The sequence below is a fragment of the Pocillopora damicornis genome, chromosome 14, assembly GCF_964200805.1.
Source record: "Pocillopora damicornis chromosome 14, jaPocDami1.2, whole genome shotgun sequence".
NCBI lineage: Eukaryota > Metazoa > Cnidaria > Anthozoa > Scleractinia > Pocilloporidae > Pocillopora > Pocillopora damicornis.
This window is the reverse complement of record NC_142683.1, coordinates 8,247,292-8,269,419: the sequence shown is the minus strand read 5'-3', so window position 1 is coordinate 8,269,419 and position 22,128 is coordinate 8,247,292. Positions and strand designations below refer to the sequence as shown.

General features: G+C 39.1%; 2 protein-coding genes across 3 annotated transcripts; one reads left to right on the top strand and one right to left on the bottom strand.

The window, feature by feature from the left end:
* Positions 1 to 7,884: 7,884 nt before the first annotated feature.
* Positions 7,885 to 18,018, bottom strand: LOC113677337 (uncharacterized). 2 transcript variants are annotated; one of them, XM_089193005.1, is made up of 12 exons: positions 17,865 to 18,018; positions 17,594 to 17,657; positions 15,666 to 15,844; positions 14,566 to 14,647; positions 13,850 to 13,923; positions 13,338 to 13,447; positions 13,118 to 13,182; positions 12,007 to 12,083; positions 11,428 to 11,528; positions 10,802 to 10,884; positions 10,269 to 10,499; positions 7,885 to 8,886 (listed from the first exon to the last, which is right to left on the bottom strand). In XM_089193005.1, the coding sequence occupies exons 1-12, from the start codon at positions 17,937 to 17,939 to the stop codon at positions 8,798 to 8,800; spliced, it is 1,230 nt and encodes a 409-aa protein (XP_089049131.1). In that variant the 5' UTR covers positions 17,940 to 18,018; the 3' UTR covers positions 7,885 to 8,797. The 2 variants fall into 2 exon arrangements, with proteins under 2 accessions (XP_089049131.1, XP_089049130.1); XM_089193004.1 differs by having other exon boundaries at positions 13,118 to 13,185; positions 17,865 to 18,016.
* Positions 18,019 to 18,220: 202 nt separating this feature from the next.
* LOC113677374 (cyclic GMP-AMP synthase-like receptor) lies at positions 18,221 to 20,537 on the top strand. The gene has a single exon (XM_027194191.2). It carries the CDS (start codon positions 18,508 to 18,510, stop codon positions 19,804 to 19,806), a length of 1,299 nt encoding a protein of 432 aa, XP_027049992.2. The 5' UTR covers positions 18,221 to 18,507; the 3' UTR covers positions 19,807 to 20,537.
* Positions 20,538 to 22,128: the final 1,591 nt, after the last annotated feature.

The window sequence follows — 22,128 nt, the reverse complement described above, 5'->3', positions numbered from 1 at the left end:
ACGCTTCCAGTTTCTTAACTAGCAGAGGAGAATAGAGCGAGTCGAAAGCCTTGCTCATATCAGTTGACAGAACTGCTATGACTTTTCCACAATCTAATTTCTTTTTCCATTCCCCCACAAGCCGTAACAAGGTGGTGTCACAACTATGATTTTTTCTGTATGCTGTTATGTTTGGACTTAAAATAGGGTCCGTGTGATTACTAATTTGATCACATAGACGTTTTTCATAGATTTTTCCAGCAGTCGGAATCACTGCTATTTCCGTATTCTTCCAACTCCGATGCTTCTTTCAACTTTCTAAAGCTTCGTATCACGTTGGGCGGAGACGTCCATCCTCTACCGGGTCCAGATAAAGAAGCGAAAAAAGCGATTCCAGTGTGCACCGGGAGACGTTTCAGGGGAAAGAAAAACAGGGTTGTCTCGCCCGGCCACATCAGGGCTAATTGCAAGCGCTAAGTCACCAGTGCGTGTAAACCATAATAAACAACTCACAATAGCTCTTCTTATAACGCCGAGTCTCTGAAAAACCGTCAACACTTTCACGAGATAAGCAAAATGGCGCTAGAGAAGAAATATGATGTTCTTACGATCTCGGAGACCTGGTTTAACGCGACTATTACCTACATCAGTGTCGAGATTAAAGGTTACCAGATATTCAGGCTAGATCGCTTGGTGAAGTCCGGCGCTGGTGTTTGTGCTTATGTCAGACATGGCTTAAGGACCTGGTCCTGGTCCTCAAGGACCTGGCTGGCATCGGCGAATCAGGTCTACATCAACTCTGGTTACAAATCCAAAACAAGAAAAGGCGTTCGATCTCGCTGTGCATTGTCTACAGACCCCCGGACATAGGCTTTTCCTGTCTCGAAAATGAGCTCATGCCAACGTACGTGAAGGTCTTATCCCGTAACAAGGACATCGTACTGACTGGTGATGCAAATTGTGACTTAATACTCAAAACCCCCAGGAGTGATGCTCTTTGGTCTTTCTGTACTTCCGTGAACGCCCACCAGTTGATAGACAGACCTACTAGGGTCACTTTGACGTCACGTAGCCTCTTGGATATTGTCATGGTATCAAACATGGACATAGTAAAGACCAGTGGTGTTTTAGACCTCACCATCAGCGACCACTACCTAGTGTATGTCGTCCTTGATATGAAAGTACCTAAGCCTCCACCCATCTACATCACAACCCGGGGTTTCAAAAACTATACCGCTGACCAGTTCTCCAGTTACATCGCAAAGTACCACGGGAAACTGTGAAATTAATGGCCTCAGTGGATGACAGAGTGGACGCTTTTAACGACCTCTTTCTAATATGTCTTGATAATCATGCCCCCATAAAAACTTTGAAACTAAAGCGCAAATCAAATCCATCCATCACTGAGATTAGGGAACGGATAAATACAAGGAGTAAGCTCCATAAGCGGGCGCGTAAGAGCGGAAGCCATGAGGACTGGAAAGCGTTTGCGGACTTGAGGCGGGAGATTAAACAGTCTATCCGGCATGCAGAAAGAGAATACTTCACACAAAAAGTTATCACCAATAAAGGTAATACTTATTCCTTGTGGAAAATCATACGTCGGGCTCTTCCCAGCAAATCTAGCCAGCGTCCTCAATATACAAGGGATACCGACGTCCTGGCGAATGAGTTCAACCGATGTTTCATCTCGGTCGGACAAGAAGTAGCCAAGAAGTCTACAGAGCTGGCCAGCTACCACGGCCTACAGTACAACAACCCCACGCCGCAGGTCACGCTGACTTCACAACAGGCCCAAAGGGACGAGGGGGAAAAGTGATCTTAGACATGCCTACCGATAAGGCACCAGGCTTTGATAAAGTTCCCATTTCGGTGGTTAAGGACTGCCTTGAGCACATCCTTCCAACGCTGACTGACCTAATAAACCACTCTTTCTCAAGTTCCGTGTTTCCGCTAGCGTGGAAACAGGATGAAGTAGTCCCACACCAAAAAAAGGTGACCGTGAGGTGGCGAATAACAACCGTCCAATCACGCTACTGCCAGTCCTCTCTAAGGTAGCGGAGAGGATTGCCATGCGTCAGTTCAGTTAGTAACGGACAACATCCTTAGAGTGATGGATAGCAGGCAAATAACAGCAACGGTTCTAATAGACCTAAGTAAAGCTTTCGACAGTCTGTCATTCTACCCTGCTCAGCAAACTCCAACTGCTTGGCACCTCAGAGAAGGTACTCCACTGGTTGAAGAGCTACCTGTCAGATAGATGGCAGTGTACTCGAATTGGAACATCATTGTCGGATTCCCTCACGATAACTCATGGGGTACCTCAAGGGTCCATCTTAAGCTCGATGCTGTTTACACTCTATATGAATGACCTTCCAACGGTAACTAAGTTCAGTAACATCGAATCCTATGTGGACGACACTAAGATCTACCTATCTTGTGCGTCTAAAGATATCCGCTCTTGTCTGCAACAAGTCGCCGAGGATCTTGAAAGTATTGCTGGTTGGTGTTGCGCAAATCATCTGCCAAAATGCCGGACAGCGGCTGCCCAACGTGGTTTCTTTTATAGTGTAGCAAAATCGTAGAACAGTCTTAGTAACAACACTAGAACTGCTCGATCACTAAGACCATTTGAAAAGCATGCAAAGGCTGAATTAGCGAAGAAATAGGATACCGGTATCTCAACATATAACTATAGAATATTAGAGTGTTAGTCGTTATGACTTTTAATTTAGTAGTAGTAATTTTAAGTTATTTCTATATCAAGTACAAGTAAGTTATTATTTTATATCAGTAGTCTTTTATATTATATATACACATTGTAAATTAATTCTGAAAAGCCCCTTGGGGAGAATTTAATAAAGTATGTATGTTATCGGCCTATAGTTGCTTGCATCTTGTTTATCTTCCTTTTTAAAAACAGGTGTCCAGGTATCTCGCTTCCAATCCTCTGGCCATTTCAATGACTCTGTAGCAGTGTTGAATATTTTGCAGACCTCGCCACCAAGCAGACTCGCCACCAGCGAACTCGCCACCAAGGAACGATCTCGCCACCAACGTACTCGCCACCAAGCGAAGTCTTCTCGCCACCAACCACCAATAAAGAGATTAGTCGAGAACAGTAGGATGTTCGGCTGATAAGTCTGTACTCAAACTTTATAATCGTATGTTGTCGAAAGCACGTTCGACTGCTATCGAGTTTCATTTCATCACTTATTTCTTCCCATGAAGTTTCATTTTCTCTCAAGTAAGTTTTTATTCCTCGCATCGAGTTTTGCAATTTCTCCTCGCTTACGTGCAAAAGACAAACACGATACGTTTCGATGTCAATGAGTAAGGAACGGAACACATCTAACACGTCGCTGAAGGTCATAATTTAAATACAGACAAGCGCACAAACGTATCGGCCGATTTGAATTGTGCTCGTTCGAACATCCTACTCCCCTCGACTACTTTATTCTAGTTTATCTCTTTATTGGTGGTTGGTGGCGAGAAGACTTCGCTTGGTGGCGAGTACGTTGGTGGCGAGATCGTTCCTTGGTGGCGAGTTCGCTGGTGGCGAGTCTGCTTGGTGGCGAGGTGACCGGTAACCGAGGGAATATCTTGTCGTGTCCAGATGCTTTTCTTGGCTTTAACTCATTTAGTGCTTTTTATACCTCAACTGGATGTATTGTATTGAAACTAAATGGCTTGATATCAGTAATTGTAGATACAGCAGATCTTATTGCTTGAATGCAGACATGTGTGTCAAAGTCATTCTTCTTAAGCTTCAAGATGTTTCTGGCGGCACCATTGAGGGCCATTGTTAAAAAATAATCAGCAAATTGTTTGGCTACAACGGTTTGATCAGTTTCGACAAGATCGCTAATTTTCAAATGTTTTTCGTTCCCAGTCAACATGTCTGATTTCCTTTTTAAGAGAGGATGTCAACATCCATCGAACAAATTTGAAATCTTCTGGCAAGTCGTCCAAAATTCGTTTTCTCTCCTACTTTCATATTTTGTAGCCCAATATGTCCTAATAATTGTGGTGTAGTTTTTTTTGTGAAAATATACCTTAGTTTTCGAGAAATGTTTTCTTTTGTTCGACCGCTCAAATATGCAATTTTCACCATGAATATTACCCGAGTTGTGACCTCATTTAATGAATTTACGTGACTTTCGGTATTTCTGTCAACAGAATCTTTTTTTTATCATCTAAACTTAATCCCCTGTCATTATTGAAGCTGGCAAAGAAACATTTATTTTTTGGTGAATAATTTTATACGGCATACTTTTTCTATGTCGAAAAGTAGCATCAAAACAAAGACATGAACTTCCATTGAAGGGGTAGTGAGTTTTGAGAGTGATTCCAAATGCACGTTAATTAGGACTTCGTTTCTTCCAAAGTGTTCTAGCAGCATTCCAATTGCTGTATCGTGGTTTTGTGACTTGATCGGTAGTCCCAACATGGCGCGCGCTGCATCTCCAGTAATCATGCCCTCTTGATAATTCATCATGTCGATGTTATGTAGATCGGGATTGTGTGTACTGCATTATTAAAGCTATCCCAAAATGTTAACCGTAATTTTGGAAGGTTGATGTGAGCTCTAAATGTTGGTTTGCTTTCTGCTATGTTTTTGTAAGGGAGCGGACTCACCGGTAGTTGTCTCCCTGCAGTAAGTTATGCGATCTGGAGGTTCCAGTGGAGGATGTTTTTTTTTTTTTTCAGAGGGCACGGTAACGAATCCTGCAATCTGATTGGTTCTTTAACCGGTCAGTATTTTCCTATCTCTGCCCACGGGCCACGGTAACGCTTTCGTGAGTCGTCGAGTACATCCCTACTTTCGTTGCCATTTTTCATAATAATTTATTTTGTTTTTCCAGCTGGGCAGCATTTTTAAGCAAAGACGTTGATCACAACCTCGAGCCGATATCTAACTAATTAATCCTCTCTTTTTGCTCTCTCAAATCATTTTAGTCGACAGAAAAATATTGGTTTCAGAATGAATTTGTATTAGCAATAGTGTCATTACGTGACAAGCGGCCTAAAAACCGTCTATAATTAATTTCAATCGTTCACAAAAAGTTCAAACATGAGGTATTTGGTTAAAGTTGAACTAATCGATGGAACTTTCATTCATTTGATACCTGAATTTTCTCAAACAATTTGTTCGTGGTGAAAGAGCGGGCGAAGTTTTGATTTCAGTTTTTTTTTCGTTTCGCACTCTCTAATTGTCAGTTGTCCGGCTAAGGGGCGGTACGTATGGTGAAAAACTGTGACCGAGGTCTTGAAAATGCTGCCCTCGGCAGCTGCCTAGGGCAGCATTTTCGAGACCTCGGTCACAGTTTTTCATCAGTGCTTCATCTGTTTCGTGAATAATTTCTTCTTCTTCGTCTAAGGCGTTTATGATTTTGTTATCCATAACTGATATTTCGTCAGCCTTGTTGTGTCTTACTTCTGTTTTTGACATGCTTAATAGAGTCTCGGCACCAGTTCCAGAGATATTTCGCTGATATTTGATCAGACCAACAAAGTTTATTATCAACCAGACCGAACTGTACAATGAAGGAGAAGTAACCAGTTACTCAGTAATTGTGACGTATCATAAGTGATTGACGGGCGTATAGATGTTCATGACAATCATAGTGGCTAATGCCTGAAGCTCTGCATCAACTTCCATGGCACTCTTGATATCTAAGAGGGTTAGTTGTCGAATGGGAACTAACACAATCATATCTACACGCTCAGTCTCAATTTCTGTTGTTGATCTCGTTTTAGCGAAACTCCATACTGCTTCTTTGTCACCATTTTTTTGGGGGGGAATTTTTTTAAAATATTTATCTAATTATCTTTTTTTATTAATTAATTTTTCTTAAACTGAGTTAGTGAGCAGCACTCTGCGAACAGTAGTTATAAAACTTCTTTATTCTCCGACACGTTTCGTCTAACTGTCGTAGACATTTATAAGCCATAGTCGGGGCTATACAGGGGCCAGTGACCATAAAGGCTTGGCCGGACATACAAACAGGAACAAGCGAAGTTGTGAAAAATTTGAAAATTTGTGGGTGAGAAAATATTTTAGCTAACACCGTGGCCCCAAAAATACTTACTCACGTAGATTGGCTATTGTGACAGTTTTCCTTTAACACACATTACAACCTTAGTCTGGCAGAATATTGTTGGTAACATTCTTAATACGGACATAACTGCAGTTGAAAGAAGTCTTAAAGACCATAATAATTCCTAGCCGAGATCTATGATTTAGTGGCCTGAAGAACCATTTCTTACTGTCGTTGTAACGTACATCGCGAAATAGCGGCAGCAAAAACTTAAAAAGATAGCTGCTAAGTCGCAGTCTCTTCTAGAACTTTTCCATAGTCTCGGAGAAAGACTTAAAGGAAGAATCGTTTCTAGCATATCTCATAAGCCCCCCTTTATAAAAGCTTTTTTGTTGCAAGAGGGATGAAACGACTCGAAGGGTATGTATAGATATTCGTTAAGAGGCTTTTAAAAGGTAGAAAACTGCAGCACGCTTGAGGAATAATCCCTATATAGACAAAGATCTAGGAAAGAAATGCTTCTGTCGCTAATACAATGAACAAGCTTAATGCGATCATTTTTTTTTATTAATAGCATCCAGAAATTCTGGGTGGGTATCCCTGGGCTTGCCCGAATGGAAAAAATGTCATCAATGAAACGCTTATAGAGCACGATAAATTTGGAGTACTGCTCCACAATATCTATCTCGTGAAAATGCATTAAAGCGTTTCCCACTGTGACGGCGAAAAGAGTGCCCATAGCAATACCGAACTCTTGGTGAAAAATATCTGAACTGAATTCGGACGATAAATAGTTATTTCCGAATACAAGTCTGGCCAGCTGAATTAATAGTGCAGTTTCGAGAGCCCTTGCTTCGCGGGGAGCCAGTCAAGAGCAACTAAAGCCTTTTTGGTGTGTACGTTGGGATATAGAGGTGCAACATCCCGGTGACAAGAAAACAGCTTGAGTTGGGCAAGACAGTATTTTCCAGTAATTGACTAAGCTCTCCAGAATCCCAAACGACCGTAAGCTGATGTATAGTGGGCTTAATAAGCTCGTCAACAAAATTACTAATTGGCTTAGTAATATATGAATGGGCAGCGGCAATTGGTGTCCCCATCATAGGCTTTAGGGATAATTTAGAACTTTGCCGAATGAACGCAACGATCGAAGCTAGCCAAAAAGCGAACAAAATTAGAGGAGATAAATCTACTGTAAATAGAAATAAACCTTTCGCGAGCGTTAATTACACAAAGATGATTAGCATACTAGTCCTGAAGTGTGACTTTACGATATGACAGCTCGTCATGCAAATGTCCAAGTGTCCCAAGAGTCTGAACCCAGTCCGTTGACAGAAGAGCTGGACCAAGGTTTTTAATCCATGGGCAGGATTTTAATGTCAGGATTGGATTTCAGCTCGCAAAGGTTTTCTCGTTCTATTTTTTAAATCAATTTTTAAAATTTTTTTTCTTGTTGTTTAGCGAAGGGAAGGTAGGCTCGGCTAAGGGGATCCGCCTTAGTGTCCTTTCTGTATGAGACTTCACTCAGTCAAATTTCTGTGGACGCAACAGCATTCTCTCAAACCGCTTTGGTGCACTCAACAGACTCTTCTTCATAAATGGATTCCAGGGGTTTGTTGTCAGTGTAATAAAAGTCTTTCTACAATAGACATAGCCTTCAAACTGCACAACCCCAAAGACAATTGATAATAACTACTTCTCGATCTGGGCATAGTTAGTTTCCGTAGGAGTGAGGGCCCTCGAAGTATGAGCAACAGAGTGCCTGTTTCGACGATAAATTCCACAACTATTACAAAATTCGGAAACGAAAAAGAAGAGATGTTTCTTATATCGATAAATGATGTACTATCAAGAGATGGATCAATTCCACATAACCACAAACATGCACTTTTTATTTACAATCTTGAACCTTCATATATGAGTGGATCACATTGGGTTGCTACATATATGAGAGATAATATAATCAATTACTTTGACAGTTTTGGAATGCCGCCATTTCAAGAAATTGTCAACACGCTAAAAAAAATAACTTGAGAATATTACATCAAAATAATCAGATTCAAAATATAAATACAACAACTTATGGATAATTCTGTTTATAGCAGAGCTCGCAGCGCGCGCAGCGTAGCCCCATAATTATATGAAATAGTAGTAACCTATCATAACCCATCAAGCCGAAAAAATTTGGACTTACGACCGTACGACCGACCGTACAAGGTGCTACTTTTGGCATGCGCGGCCAAACGTACAACGGGCACTATCTGAGCCATTAGGTAATGGAAGGGCGGGGGAGAAGGATAATATACCCTATTAGTGTGCGTCAGGAGACATCGGCAGATGACAATGAAGTGAAGGGGAGTAAAAAACATAATACCTCACTTCAAAACAAGTGACTGTTAATGACCACCTTTATCCAAAAGGCTTTGGGATTGCTCGTGTTTGTTTTCAGGTCTAATAGCTTGTGCACCTTTTTTGTGAAAATTCTTGTAACCTGATTGGTTGGTCAAATAAAATGGCAGGGTTTTCATAAATTATGAAAAAAAAATGTGTGGGCCTTAAAAAGAACAAAAATGATAACAATAAAAAATGACTTGCAAATGCTTTGGAAATTAAACCTTGATTCTAAGCATTAATGAATTATCAGTTTTGTCAATAGAGAAAACTAATGAATCAGTAATCAGATGCATTACTCCATAAAGACAACTTGCGCAAAATGGCCATCAATTTTTTCCCATTCAACCCAAAAGCTCATGTCCTATGATACAGTTGAGCAAAAGTTAATGTGATAATTCCTTCAGTAAATCGTCAGAGTCCAAAGAACTGAGTGATGAACTTGAGATGCTTCCTACTCTATTTCCTGACACTCCTGCCAATTAATCACAGTTTTCTCTTGAGTTCTTACACATTACACATTTGTTCCTAAATATCACAAAGGTGGATGACCTAGATCTTGAGGTAAGGAGATACAGTATCCTTCAAGCAAGCTCTCTATTTGGGGAATATTGTGAGAATTCAGCCACAAGGGCCACCCAAAAAGGGGTGCAAGAGTGAGGGGTGGGTGGGGTGGAAAAAGCCCCCCTTTGCAGCTGTGCCACTCCTTGATGTGTCTGTTTGTCTTGCTGCACTCGCTACTTTGGGAGGGGTGGGGGGGGGGGGGGGAGCTCATCCAGACTTTGAGATAAGAAGAGTGTCGTGTAAAAGCATTTATTTTTCTTCCCCTGACAGATTTGATTTTGCCTGAAAACAGGGGGGGGGGGGGCAGGCCCCCTGGGCCTCTCCCCTAGATCTGCCACTAACGGCCTGTTTACATGGATCAGGTGGGGGACCCCAAGTAAGTGAGGTAGCCTGCTTAGGTGGGGTAATCAGCTTGTCCATTATAATCTCTTCTACGATCACCCCACCTATCATGTATAAAACGTGATCAAATTAAAATGAGAGATTATATGGACAGGCGGGTTACCTAACCTACCTGGGGTCCCCCACCTCCATGTAAACAGGCCCTAAAAAGGCCAACTAGAATACACAGACTTTATAACATTTGGATCTGTGCACAAATTCCTAGGATGTGACCTTAAATTTAAAGAAAGCTCTTTGGTAGTACTTTCACATGTACTTGGTATTAACTTTCTTGTATGCTATGACCGCTCAAATGAAACCTCTGAAGCAGTACTTTTACATGAAACTTGACTGTTTGCTTTGTAATATGTAATATGCAGTTTAAAGCGTATGGTACTACTAGTTTTCCAGCATTTTGCAGAAAAAAATTTGTGATGATTACATAGAAATGTTTGGAATAAAAGGGAAAAAGAAAGGTCATGGCAGCCAAGAAACTTCTCTGTCAGTAGTCTTTTTCAAGAATTTTTTCACCTAAACAGACACCTTCATGGTTTTTTTTGACTTTTGAAATAAATCCGTCAACAGGAAAAATCTGTCGACATGGCTAAAAAGAAGGCCTTAAAATTTTTAGTTAAAATACCAAGTTTGAATGTGATTTGTTGAAAACTAACAAAGATAAAGACTGCATGGTGGGGGACAGGTTCTCACCCCCCACCATACTTGTAAATGTCAGTAAAATTTCATGACTTTGTGGAACAATATCTTCACCTTTAAACTTGGCAAGTTTCCTAATCTTGAGATGCTATTTCCAGCAGTATCAATGGACATTAAATCTTTGCAAACTGGTCTTAAACAAAACTTGAAAAGAAAAACCAGGAAGGGTCTATTAAACTACCTATCAGTCAAGTTTACCTTTGTGAGACCTGTCGAGCTTCAATGACATCAGCTCTGAGTCACTAGGACTACTAACATCCAGTGTTGTCAAACTCAGATCATTATCACTACTGCTTGACAGAACAAGATCATCCACTGCTGCCTTGGATTTATGTTTAGTTCCTTTCCGTTTTGATTTTGCATCACCATTCATAAATCTTGCTTGTGTTGAAGCACACAGTTGGGACTGCCTCACAGATGAATTATTACCTGTTGAAAATTTACAAAGTAATATGACCATCTTCTTTCCACACATAGCCACAATATTATAGTTAATGAAGTGTGTATGGAAAATAACTGGAATACACAAATGAATTGGTTACTGAATACACTTTTTAGAGATGATTCCAAACAAGATTAAGGATAAATCTATCACTGAAAGTAAATTTAAAATATAACCTCTTTGGGGTAATTTTCAGGAAAATTAAAACTTAATATATCCTCACAAAAACTGTGGCTGATGTGTTATTGTATTCAAATATTCATGCTGAAAAAGTATCATCTTCACTTACTTGAAACTCCTGAATTTCTGATGCTGGACTGAAACTCAGATTCCAGATCAGAAAACTGTCGTCTAACTTGGTTTACAAGATACCTACAAGTAAAACACAGCACAATCACAGGTTTTTTTCAGAAAACTCCTCATATTTCCATGGTAAAAGTGAGCACAATATTATTATATACTTGCCAATTCTCAGATATTATGCATGAGTCTCACGCCTGTGGACTAAATACATTGATCTCGTGTATCAAGGACAATTTGTCACACCTGACTCACAAATCAGGACAAATTGTTCTTGACCATGTGATGACTTTGTGTCCTTTTTTGTGTTCTAACGAAATCAAAGTACGCTAAAATCAGTGTCATCTTTTAAGTAGCTTTGGAAGTGCTCAAACATCTTTGGAAAATCTGCGAACATTTAATTTTCAGCAACATTCAGAGGTCTTCAGAAATTCATTGGAAATCTTTGGAAGTTGCCTGGATGCTTCCGGAAATCTTGGTCATGACAAAGTAAAAATCTCACGCATTTGACTCAGAAAAAGTTGGCAGGTATATAATTATTAACATTATTTCAGAACAAAAAAAAGTACAGGTTTCTCACACTAAGAAAGGAATATGCATGGCTATTAAACTTACTTAAGTTGCCGTATTTCATATGAATCTGATTGCTTCTCATCAACTATACTGCTTAAGCTTTTTGACTGTGAGCGCTGATTCTCCAAAAGTGATGACAGAACCTGTGAAAGGATGCCAACGAACAAGCAACATTATTTCATCACATGTATTAAGACAGAATCCATCAGGAAATTGACTAATTTTAATTTTCAGTGGACAAAAACATTGTACCAGAATAATTTAAAGAATATTGCACTCTTTTTTACATTTTTCACAGGCTAAAGATGTGATAAATTATCTGTAGTAAGAAGTAATTTTGTGAAATTTGACATTCATTTTCTTGGGCTCCCATGAGAAATTTTTTTTTGGTGTTACTACAGATGGTTTATTACATCTTTAGCCCTTGAAATATGTAAGAAAAAATGCAATATGCTTTAAATTATTCTGGTACAAGATTTTTGTCCACTGAAAATCAAAATTACTGAATGTCCTGGTGGATTCCGTCTTAAAACTCACTCGTCAAAAATTTAGTGCAAAAGTTATATTAAAGTATCATACTAATGTCATTATTATTTAGAAGTTTAAGTAAAAACCTCTTACTCTGTCCAGCCTTTCCTGTTTACGAAGTACATCTCTTGAGTCACTAAGTGATGAGTGGAGCTCAATTTCCAGCTTTCCTACATTTCATTTATTTAAAAATAATACATGTTAAATTCAAATACTCAGAAAACATTATACTAATTAGGATCAGGTCTATTGGCTTGAAAATATCTATGTTTTACTTGCTGAAATTAATAGCTTTTACTGTTGCACCAGTTGAGTGGGTAGAAATACAAGTGCTGACTGATTACCAAAATGAATCAGATTTCAAGCCTGACTGACTGACTGACTAATCTGACTGAATGACTGACTGACTGATTGACTGACTAACCTGACTGACTGACTGATCTGACTGATTGACTGACTATATAACCTGACTTAGTGACGGACTGACTAATCGGACTGACTGACAGACCCAGCCAGCAGCCTGCAGGCTGGTTGACTTATATACATACACCGTACTTTGCAACTGACTGATTGACTGACATAACTGACAGACCAAATGACAAATTGGCCTGATGTTTCGACTTACCAACCTAACCAACTGGCCAGGCTTGTTCAAACATTGGATAGCGCTATCCATCAGATAAATCACTATTTAGTGGATAAGTATTAGAAAAACTAATTGCACAATCCACTGGATAGAGATTTATCCTCTGTGGATAGTGCTATCCATCTCTTGAGCAACAGGGACCTGAACAGCTGATTGCAGGTAGACTGACTAACTAAATTTTGTATCCAAGGATTGACTAAAATAATGTCTGATTGACAGCTGGCTGGCTGACTCACTGACCAATAAACTGACACACAAACCCAACTCAGTTTTTTTGACTGACGAACCTAATCAACTGACAGTCTAATGACTGACTACGGCAACACACTGGTATCTTACAACTGACTGATTTCATACAATGTAACTTACTGTCTGAGTTCATTGGGTGACTCACTATCTGATTGACTAACTGACAGACACTCTCACTTGTCTGAGGTCACTGAGTGACTGACTGTCTGATTGACTGACTGACTGACAGACACACTAACTCGCTCACTTACTTTTAATTCAATGACTGACTGATTGATTAATTATGATGAAAAAATAAGTTTTGCTTACCCATCTTTGTTTTAAGATGTTCAGTATCTCTTTGTAAAGATTCTGTCTCATCTTCTATAACTCTTCTCCTAAAAAACGATTATGAAAGTTGTGTTATTCATATCTTGTTGCCATCAAAATGGACATTGTCATTAAAAAATACTGTTAACATTTTTTTAATTAACTAAAAACTCAACAATTCTTTTCAGTGATTTACAGGTTGAAGTTTGTTAACACTAACGCTTCATTGATGACACATGGATCACTGCGATGGGAGTTTTCACTTGTACTCTGTCTTAACTTGGATTGGCTTTGGACAAATTCCAGCTGGCTATATACATCACGCTTAAACTACCAAAGAAAAACAACAATAATAATATCATTTGAAACACATGATTAGATGAGTCTCCATTATTATTCTAAACCATTTTGTCACTATAATCTAGCTGTGAGAAAAGATTCTTCAGGTAAGGTTCAAATTAAATTTTCATTGATAAAAAATTAACACAGTCAAAAATTAAAACTTCTTGAGAGCTACAACACATAAAATGGTTGCTTTTCTGAGGTGCTGTTCAAAATACTTGCTTGTGGAACTGGAGAAAATTTGACAGTGCATCAAGAATTACTTATTTCACACTCCTTCAGCTGAAAAGTTATTGCCCAGAGCTACTTAACATAATACTGTACATGTAAGTAAATAACTGAATTAAAGCACAATGAAAGAGATTTAGCAATCTTTCTTTTAATACTCTCTTGCTCTAACTTTCGTTCTGTTTCAATGTCTACTCCCTTTTCTCTTAGCCTTTCATTCAGTCTGTTTATTTCATCTGAGTAAGAAAATTTATTACGTAAAACAGATATTGGCATCTTGCTGTCCCTTGCATCACTGAAAAATATGTCTATGTTCCCAAGGAGAAAAGGACAGTAAGCCTTATGTGATAAACCAATTAAGAAAGTGAGTAGAAAGTATTTCTCAGATAAGACACATGTTCCGGGTCAAAATTGATTTCAGTTTAAAACTGTTGGTGATTTTTCCCCTGATCACTTGCTGACGGTTTTGCCAACAGGCTCAGATTCTGAGCGCCCCATTTGGTCACAAGACTTTCCTTCCTTTTTGGAGAGGCAAAAAAATGTTTTGCAGTTTAAACAAGATCACAAATGCTTGCAGAAGAACTTTTCAGCCATGGCAAATCAAGGAAGTCACTATTTAATAATGATAATTTGAGCTGAAGAGAGATACAGGTGTATTTCAACAGAGTCCTGTCCAGGCAGCTTTAGAGCATTTTAACTGTTGTTATTGCCTTTCTAAGAAGGGAAGGAAAGTTACACACCAAACAGGGCACTTGGAATGGTCACATGAGCTAAGTAAAAATTCAAATGTGAATGATCTTTTTTCAGGGAGAGGGGGAGTGCTAAAAGTTTTGTAACTTTGATAGTAAATGGAGCTGTAATATGTTACAAGAATGTACCTCTCATTCTCTTGATCTCTGCAGCGTGAGTTTCTCTCTCTTTCTCAAGTCCCCTGACGGTGTCACTTAAATGACTCACTAGCTAAAATGCAATAGTAGGTTACACATTTAATACATAAATTTACAAATTTTTAAGCTGGACATACACACAAATTGCCAAACATTTTTAGTTTGTAAGACTCTTTATTTTAGCCTTCAACATTTGCATGACAGTTGAGTTTTAAATTTTGATTGTATTATTAAAGCTGTGGGTAGAATAAGCAACAAAAAGGGCACTTGTTTTACAACACTGCAACAAAATGAGTTGAAAAGTGATGCTGCGCATCTTACCAACCACGGTCAAACCTGATAACAACCTTATTTGTTGAAAGACAGATTTGATGTAGGTGGTAAAAAGTGCAACATCCAGGGTGCAAAGAAAGTCAGTTTTACAGGTTGTCATTTGGGCAAGCTGTAGCTGGCATGCACTAGCCCAAAATTTATTTCAACTAGCCCCAAAATCGTTTTGATAAGCAGGATTGATAACACAGTTCTTATGTAATTTGAATTCCTCAAAAATCTTCACTTGCCCATCGGGCAAGTTAAGAACAGAATTCACTAGCCCGATAGCAAAATCCACTAGCCCCGGGCTATCAGACGCTAATTTCTTTGCACGCTGAACATCGGTATTCAACTTATTTTGCAGCAAATATTGCAACTTAGACAAGTTGAATGTTTTTTATTGCTCGTTTTACAGTACCTTAAGTTTAAACATGTAGAAAAAATTATTTTAATATTGTCTAATCTAAGTGAGGGCCTCCCTGAATATATTATTATTACCATTATTATTATCGTTATCATTATTTTTTTATTATTAGAGATTCACGTTTACGGCATACGGCAAACGTCTGTTGAGAATTTCTCAGAATAAAAAATAACCAGATAAAAACAGTCCAGAACGATTCTTAAGGATAAAACTGGCATAAAACTACTTATTTTTGTGTAGAAGCAATAAACAGTAAACGGAAAATAAGGGGAAAACTTAGTCACGTGGTACAAATTCACATTTTGTCGTTTGGCGCAAATGTGAATCTTAATCTCTCTAATGTAAAAGTTCTCACCTCAGCTTGTTCCTCAACCCTTTCAAACAATGCATTAACAAGAGCAGGTGATGCCTGACTTGAGGGAACACTAGTTGCCATGCCAACAGTTTTCACAGGGCTGAGTTTATCCCAAGCCATAGCTGAAATATGAGGACTTCGGGAAGTCTGAGATTGAAGGTTCCCTGGACTTATGGAGGCTATCAAATAAGAAAGAAAGCAGTTTTGTAAAATTTCCTGTACGAATGATAGTAACCTTCACTTTTCACGTCCAACAGTGATTAGCATCATACTTGTTTTTAGGAGTCATAAGTGGAATCAGAATACTGTTTTCACTAGATCGTAATGTTCTACACTTCTGATTACGACATCTGTCCAGCTATGAGAAACAGCCTAATGGAATTTCTAACATGAAAACGTAGCCATATATCTCACAAAACATCCTGGAAGCAGGGAAGGATGAGAGACAGCTATATTTAAGGGTTAAGGATACAGTGCTTTGTCTACAACCTGAGGGAGTACTGCCTATGATGGCCTATATGAGGAAGTTCCACACAAAAGGGGTACCTTTTTCAGGGTTTAGGTATATGAAGGGTAGGGATCTCGGAATTCTGTCATTGAGGTCTGTAGCAGAGACGTCAACATCTGGAGATCTAAAATCTGGAGACTCCCTTTTTTTCACAACCCCTCCACCAGAATTTCAACAGACTCCATCCCCCACCCCCCCTGACAAATTGACCCAGCCCCCAATGAGAATGACTTTGGACATTGCATGAAGTCTTACATGAATACATACAGCCAAAATTTGCAATCATCGTTTTGATGCCAGAAATAATCTTTGTCAGGGACTAAATACGTGCAAAAATGCCCCAGAAACCGTATGATGAAGAAGAAAAATTCAAGTTTTGAGCTAAAAAGGCACAGAAAAGGTCAAAAGATGATTTTATCTGAGAGATATGGTGACCTGTACGAGAGAGCCGGAGATCGGTGCCATATCTGGCATGTATGCTGTAGAAAGGCCCAAAAGGGCTAACAGATGCACTTTATGGCTGTGAAAAAGTCAAGCAAATGTTCTGATTTTGTGGTTTATTCATATTTTACAGACAGTGCATTTACAGCAGTTTTGCATAAGTTCTAAACCAGGTAATATGTGAAGGGGGTACCATTTGTCAATAGAAGTTACTGTATAAGACCTCGAGGTGGAGCGGGTGGAGAGTGAAAAGCTTCGAGTAAAGCACCCCACAGGGTTTGTTACTTACTATTGTAACAGCCGTCAATTCGATGTCAATTCCACGTTTTATTCGATCCGATCAACTACGCTCAGCACACCGTTCGAAAACAATACCGTACAAGAAATCCTTACAAACAAGCAAGTGTCTCTATCCGTAACCTTGAAAACTGCTGAAATATCCGTAATGCTTCCGTAATGTTCTATTCCTTCGGTGTGAGACTAGTTAAACGATCCTTATCCGAGAAATAAAGGCGAAAATAACAAGCGATAAAAGCACATGTATGCCGAGGTTTGACCTAGTGTCGAATGACAACACCTCGGCGCAGACTGGGCCTAGTGCACAGGACACCTAGCATTTACAACTATTACTATACGATGATAGGTTTATCAAGTCACCCACTGTGGTTTGTCCTTTTTAAGGTCACGACCTTGGTTTCACGGTTCGGGATCTTAAGAGTTGTAGTTTTTCACAATATTAAGTTTGTGTAAACACACTTACGGTGCAAAAAATACCGCCCTTTTTCAATAAAATACCTGGCATAATTTATCCAACGCAATTCATTGAAAAAAAGCATTCCAACTTTTAATTTCTGGCTATGCCCTATAAATCGTTAAAATGACTTACAGGCTTAAGATTAAGGAGTAAGCTTTGATAATTTATAGAATCGAAATGACCTAACTCTCAATTTAACGGTCGATTAACAAACAAGACACTTACCGCCAAAATGGTTTCCCCTTGACCGACCCGATTCTTCTGTTTTGCTTGAAGAACCCAGGCGGTCCTAAAGTAAATACATTAAAATGAAATCCAGAGGTTTAAAAGAAATGTAAAGAATTACGGGTTGACAAATTTATCAGATGTAGATGCTTGCTAGGAGAAAAATAAATCGAGCTTACATAAAGTTTCGTTTCTCACGAAGACGTCGCTTGCGTTATTTTTACTGTGGAGGAATGTGTGACCGCGATCCGCATCCTTTAGCTGTTCTTACCCGAACTCTCGCTAAATTCGTCTCTGTTTCACGTACGATTGAAGAAAATTTGGCAAAATTTCCGCACAGCCCCATACATCATTATACATCCATATATGGGGCTTTATTATTCAGTGTATCACCAGTAAGATGTACATGCATAATTAAGTATGGGGCTGTGCGGAAATTTTTCCGAAAATTTGCCTTACCACTCCATATTACAGCGATCAGAGGAAAATTGCAAATAAATTTGCGAATTCGTGATGTAAAGCAATGATGCTCATTTGCTCATCTCTTGTGGGTGTCGTCATACACTACGTATCTACCTAAAACAAACTACCCGCTGTGCGCTGCCTCGCAGGCGCATAGACGCCATAAATTTTGAGAGAGTCCTGCGCGCCAATAAGTTTGTTCGACATCATTGGAGATGACTTTAAGTTTCTCTCTTAGGGGGAATCTGGCAAGTTGAGAATCAGTTGTGTCTTTGCAGTTTAGCAAATGTGACTTCGACTCACTTCCCTTATCAGCAATCGAGAATAACTTGTCAACTGCCGTGTTTGGGTGACCAAGTTTGATTATCTCGGTGATACCTGGGCAGTCCATTACTGTGGAACGTTTTAATCATACCTGATTGGAATCTAGAGTAAATGAAAACTGAAACAGGATGGCTTCCAATGTTGAAGACACACTGATGAAACTAGACAGACTTCACAGTGTGGACTACAAAAATGATGAAGTGCAACTGATAAAATCTAAAATAGAGGGAATCGTTCATCAGATTTCAAATAGGATAGGGGAATTGAATCCCATCCTTTCTAACTCTGTTGTCCATAGTGGCAGTTTTTATCACAACAGTAAAATCAATGCACCAGACGAATTTGATTTCCTGTTGGTTTTAAACAAGTTTTCTCAGCCAGGTGTGTGCTCTTGTAAGCCATTTGAAGATCCAGAGTACACACATTTGGTTTCTCTAGAGATTGACAACACAAAATTGAATTGGAATCCGCAGAGTGTGTTGGAATGGGAAGAGGATGCTGCCAATAAACAGACATTATTACAAGCAACAATTGACAGTGAATACCGTAATGCTGTTTGCGGTTGCTTAGCAACGATGTCATTGCCAGATGGCATCTCACTTACCACATCACAGAAATCTGTAAGAAGGAGATTTGAAGGAGGGGAAGAATTTCTGGCCAACTTTAAGTTCTCTGGACCAGCTCTTACACTGTTACTCAACTGGAAAGGAGTATACTACCCTAACCTTAACATATCTGTTGATGTGACCTATGTAATTGCTATGAGGGGCCTACCATCATTTTGCAATCTTGACAAACGATTACCAAGTGAGCATCCGATAGTAAAAGCTGGTTTATGTGCTGATGCCAGTCATGAATTGTTGTATTGTCGCATGTTAGATGACACATGGAAGCAAACATGTAGTGTTCTAGAAAATGAGATCATCTGTTTTTGGTTCAAAGAGAATGATGCAAGCAATGTGTGCTATAGGCTGCTGAAAATAATCCGCAATCTTGTCACACCAGTCGACCAGCTTGGAGAGGCATTTTTAAAAACATATGCCTTGAAAACTTTATTTCTTTATGAATGTGAACAATTCCCAGATTCAAAGTTTTGGAGGACAGATGAACCATCAACACACCTTTTAACAATCTTTCAAAAGCTTTTGTGTGCAATTCAAAACAGGTTCCTTCCCAATTATTTTAACAAGAATCAAAATGCTTTGTGCTATCCTTTAGATTCTCGACCTGAAGATGAAAATGAAGAGGGAGAAAACAAATTTATCAGCAGTGTATATGAAGCCATGTGTAAAATAATAGAAGATATAATAAGTTCACTGGAAAAAGGACTAGCTAGTGAACAAACGTTGAAGTTTTATTTTGAGCCAGGGCAGAAAATTGTTATTAAAGATCCTGATATACAGGATGCCTTGGAGAAAGAAAATTAATGAAAAATAATGAAAATGGAAATAACTAATTGCAGTAATGGAAAATAGCAAAAAGTAATACAAAGCTATTGTAAAGAAAGATTAATTATGCTCTGAATCCTCCCCTACCTTTCGACTCCTAAACAATGTTATTCCACAGGCAGCCCAAACTCTCATTGAGAGGAAGCTAGTGTGTTTGATATTTTTCATTTACATGTTAAATGAGGCAGAAAATTTTGTTTGAGTGAAGTAATATTGCAAACATAGTTGAAACTGATACAGGAGATGAGTGCAGAGCTCTCCCCCCTCCCCCCCTCCCCCCAACCACTGCAAGGCCGAGTTGCCAAACAAATATACCTTGTTTTAGCCAGAGAGTTGATGTCGTACTTAAACCTGAAGGACTGTAATAGCCACTGTAGTGCATTAGTTTACTGCGTCATTTTGGAACAATGTACTTTTGATTAGTTGTTTTGATTGTTATCTTGATTCAGTCTGGGTGAAAACAGTTTTGCATACTTGAATATTAATTTTGTGCCATACATTTTTCTTGTTCATACAAGTTAATTTGTTAAGTTTGTATCTCAACAACATGTATCAAAACTACTTTGCATTGAAACAACCAGTTTCCTTGGGTCTATGGTTAATTACTTGCATTACCTTCAGCCATGAGGAATGTGGCACATTATAATGATTTGTCACTGAGGAATAATGTATAAGTAGTTTGTAATTAAAGTTAAGGAGAGAAATTTCAACTTCATGTTTTTTATTTTTCGTTTTCATTGTGTAATCTTATCGTGGTTTCTTACAATATGCATGGCTTATCGATTCTCCAGTTATGAACTAACTTAGTCAGTTTATCTGAGACTTAAATTTTTCATTACTTATTTCCCACGATATTTGGATCATCGTAGTGTATTACAGTCATCTCTCTCCAAGACAGACACCTTCGGGACCTGGACCAGCCCTGCTATCCGTCTTAGAGAGGTGTCTGTCTTATAGAGAGTCGAGGTATCTTGACACCTTTATTTTTTAAGCTGAAGCTATTTGCAATGTATACACGTCTGTTTATCTTGTACAAAACCACACAAATTGGAACAGAATTGTAACAGAAAAGTGGAATTATTTTCTCATTGTGCAATCAAACGTTCATTTCAAACAAACGTTCACAACTCCAAGGTCTAAAAGCGTAACAGCATAGACTCTATAAACTGAAGCAAAACTATAACACATCAAATATTTGCAATTTACTGTCATTTAGAGCACCTACATTTCAATTTTGAGGTATTTTTGTCCGTTGACAGTTTCAAAAGTGTCCGTTGTCCTTCTTATAGAGGGATCCATCTTGTAGACAGTATAATTTATTGCAGTAGAATGACTGAAAAAAGGCAGGGACCAACACCAGGTGTCTGTCTGTGGGAGTTGTCCATCTTAGAGGTTTCGATTTGGGGGGGGGGGGGGTATTCCACATATGAAAGTGGTGGGGATGCTCGTCGTCTCGCTTAGGGGTGTAAATTTTGGATTTTGGTCTCCGTTAGGGTGTTCTGGGTAAAACGCCATCATATTTAGCCGTGAAGGTCTCGTTTAGGGTTGCACGCCAAAAAAAAATAAAAATATATATATTGTCTGTGTTAACATGGTCTCTTAGGGGTCAAAAAGAGCTTGGGCCACGCCCAGATCGGTCTCCTTTGGGGGTTTAATTCAAAATTTCCGACGAGCATCCCCACCCCTTTCATATGCGGAGTTCCCCCCAGGGGGGTGTCCACTAAGCTAGAGTTGACTGTATTCATATTTGATATAAGAGTAACAAAGCTAGTGGCTTCAGCGGGGGAGGGGCCTTCTTCTCTTTCTTAACTGAAACTGTGTAAAACGAATTTTCGGCTGAATCTGTCTTCTTAAGCTCAATTTTTTGGACACAGATGTACAGATAGTCTCAGAGTTCTGTCACCAGCGAATAAAATGATGGTATCTATGTAACATGCTAGTACCCCTCTTTCTAAAATTTGTGGATCCGCCCTAGCACCCCTCTTGAAAAGGGCTGTAGCAGTTCACGCCCAGGGCCTCAGTTTGTTTCTTTTTTCTCTGTCTTGTCGTGCTTCATGTGCAGATAGAGGGCCATAAATCTTTACTTGCACCGTAAATACTATTAAAAGCACTTTGTATACATGGCTTTTAATTTTTGAAGATTGGAAGTCTGGTACAACTGAATTTACAGCTAGAGGGGTCGAAGAAATTGCAAGCCACGTCACCTGAACACGGCAGGCGACTTCGAGAGCTTGAAAAGGGCGGGAAATTCTATCCAATCAATGCGACCAGTCAGACAGAACGAGCCAATCACAAGACTCT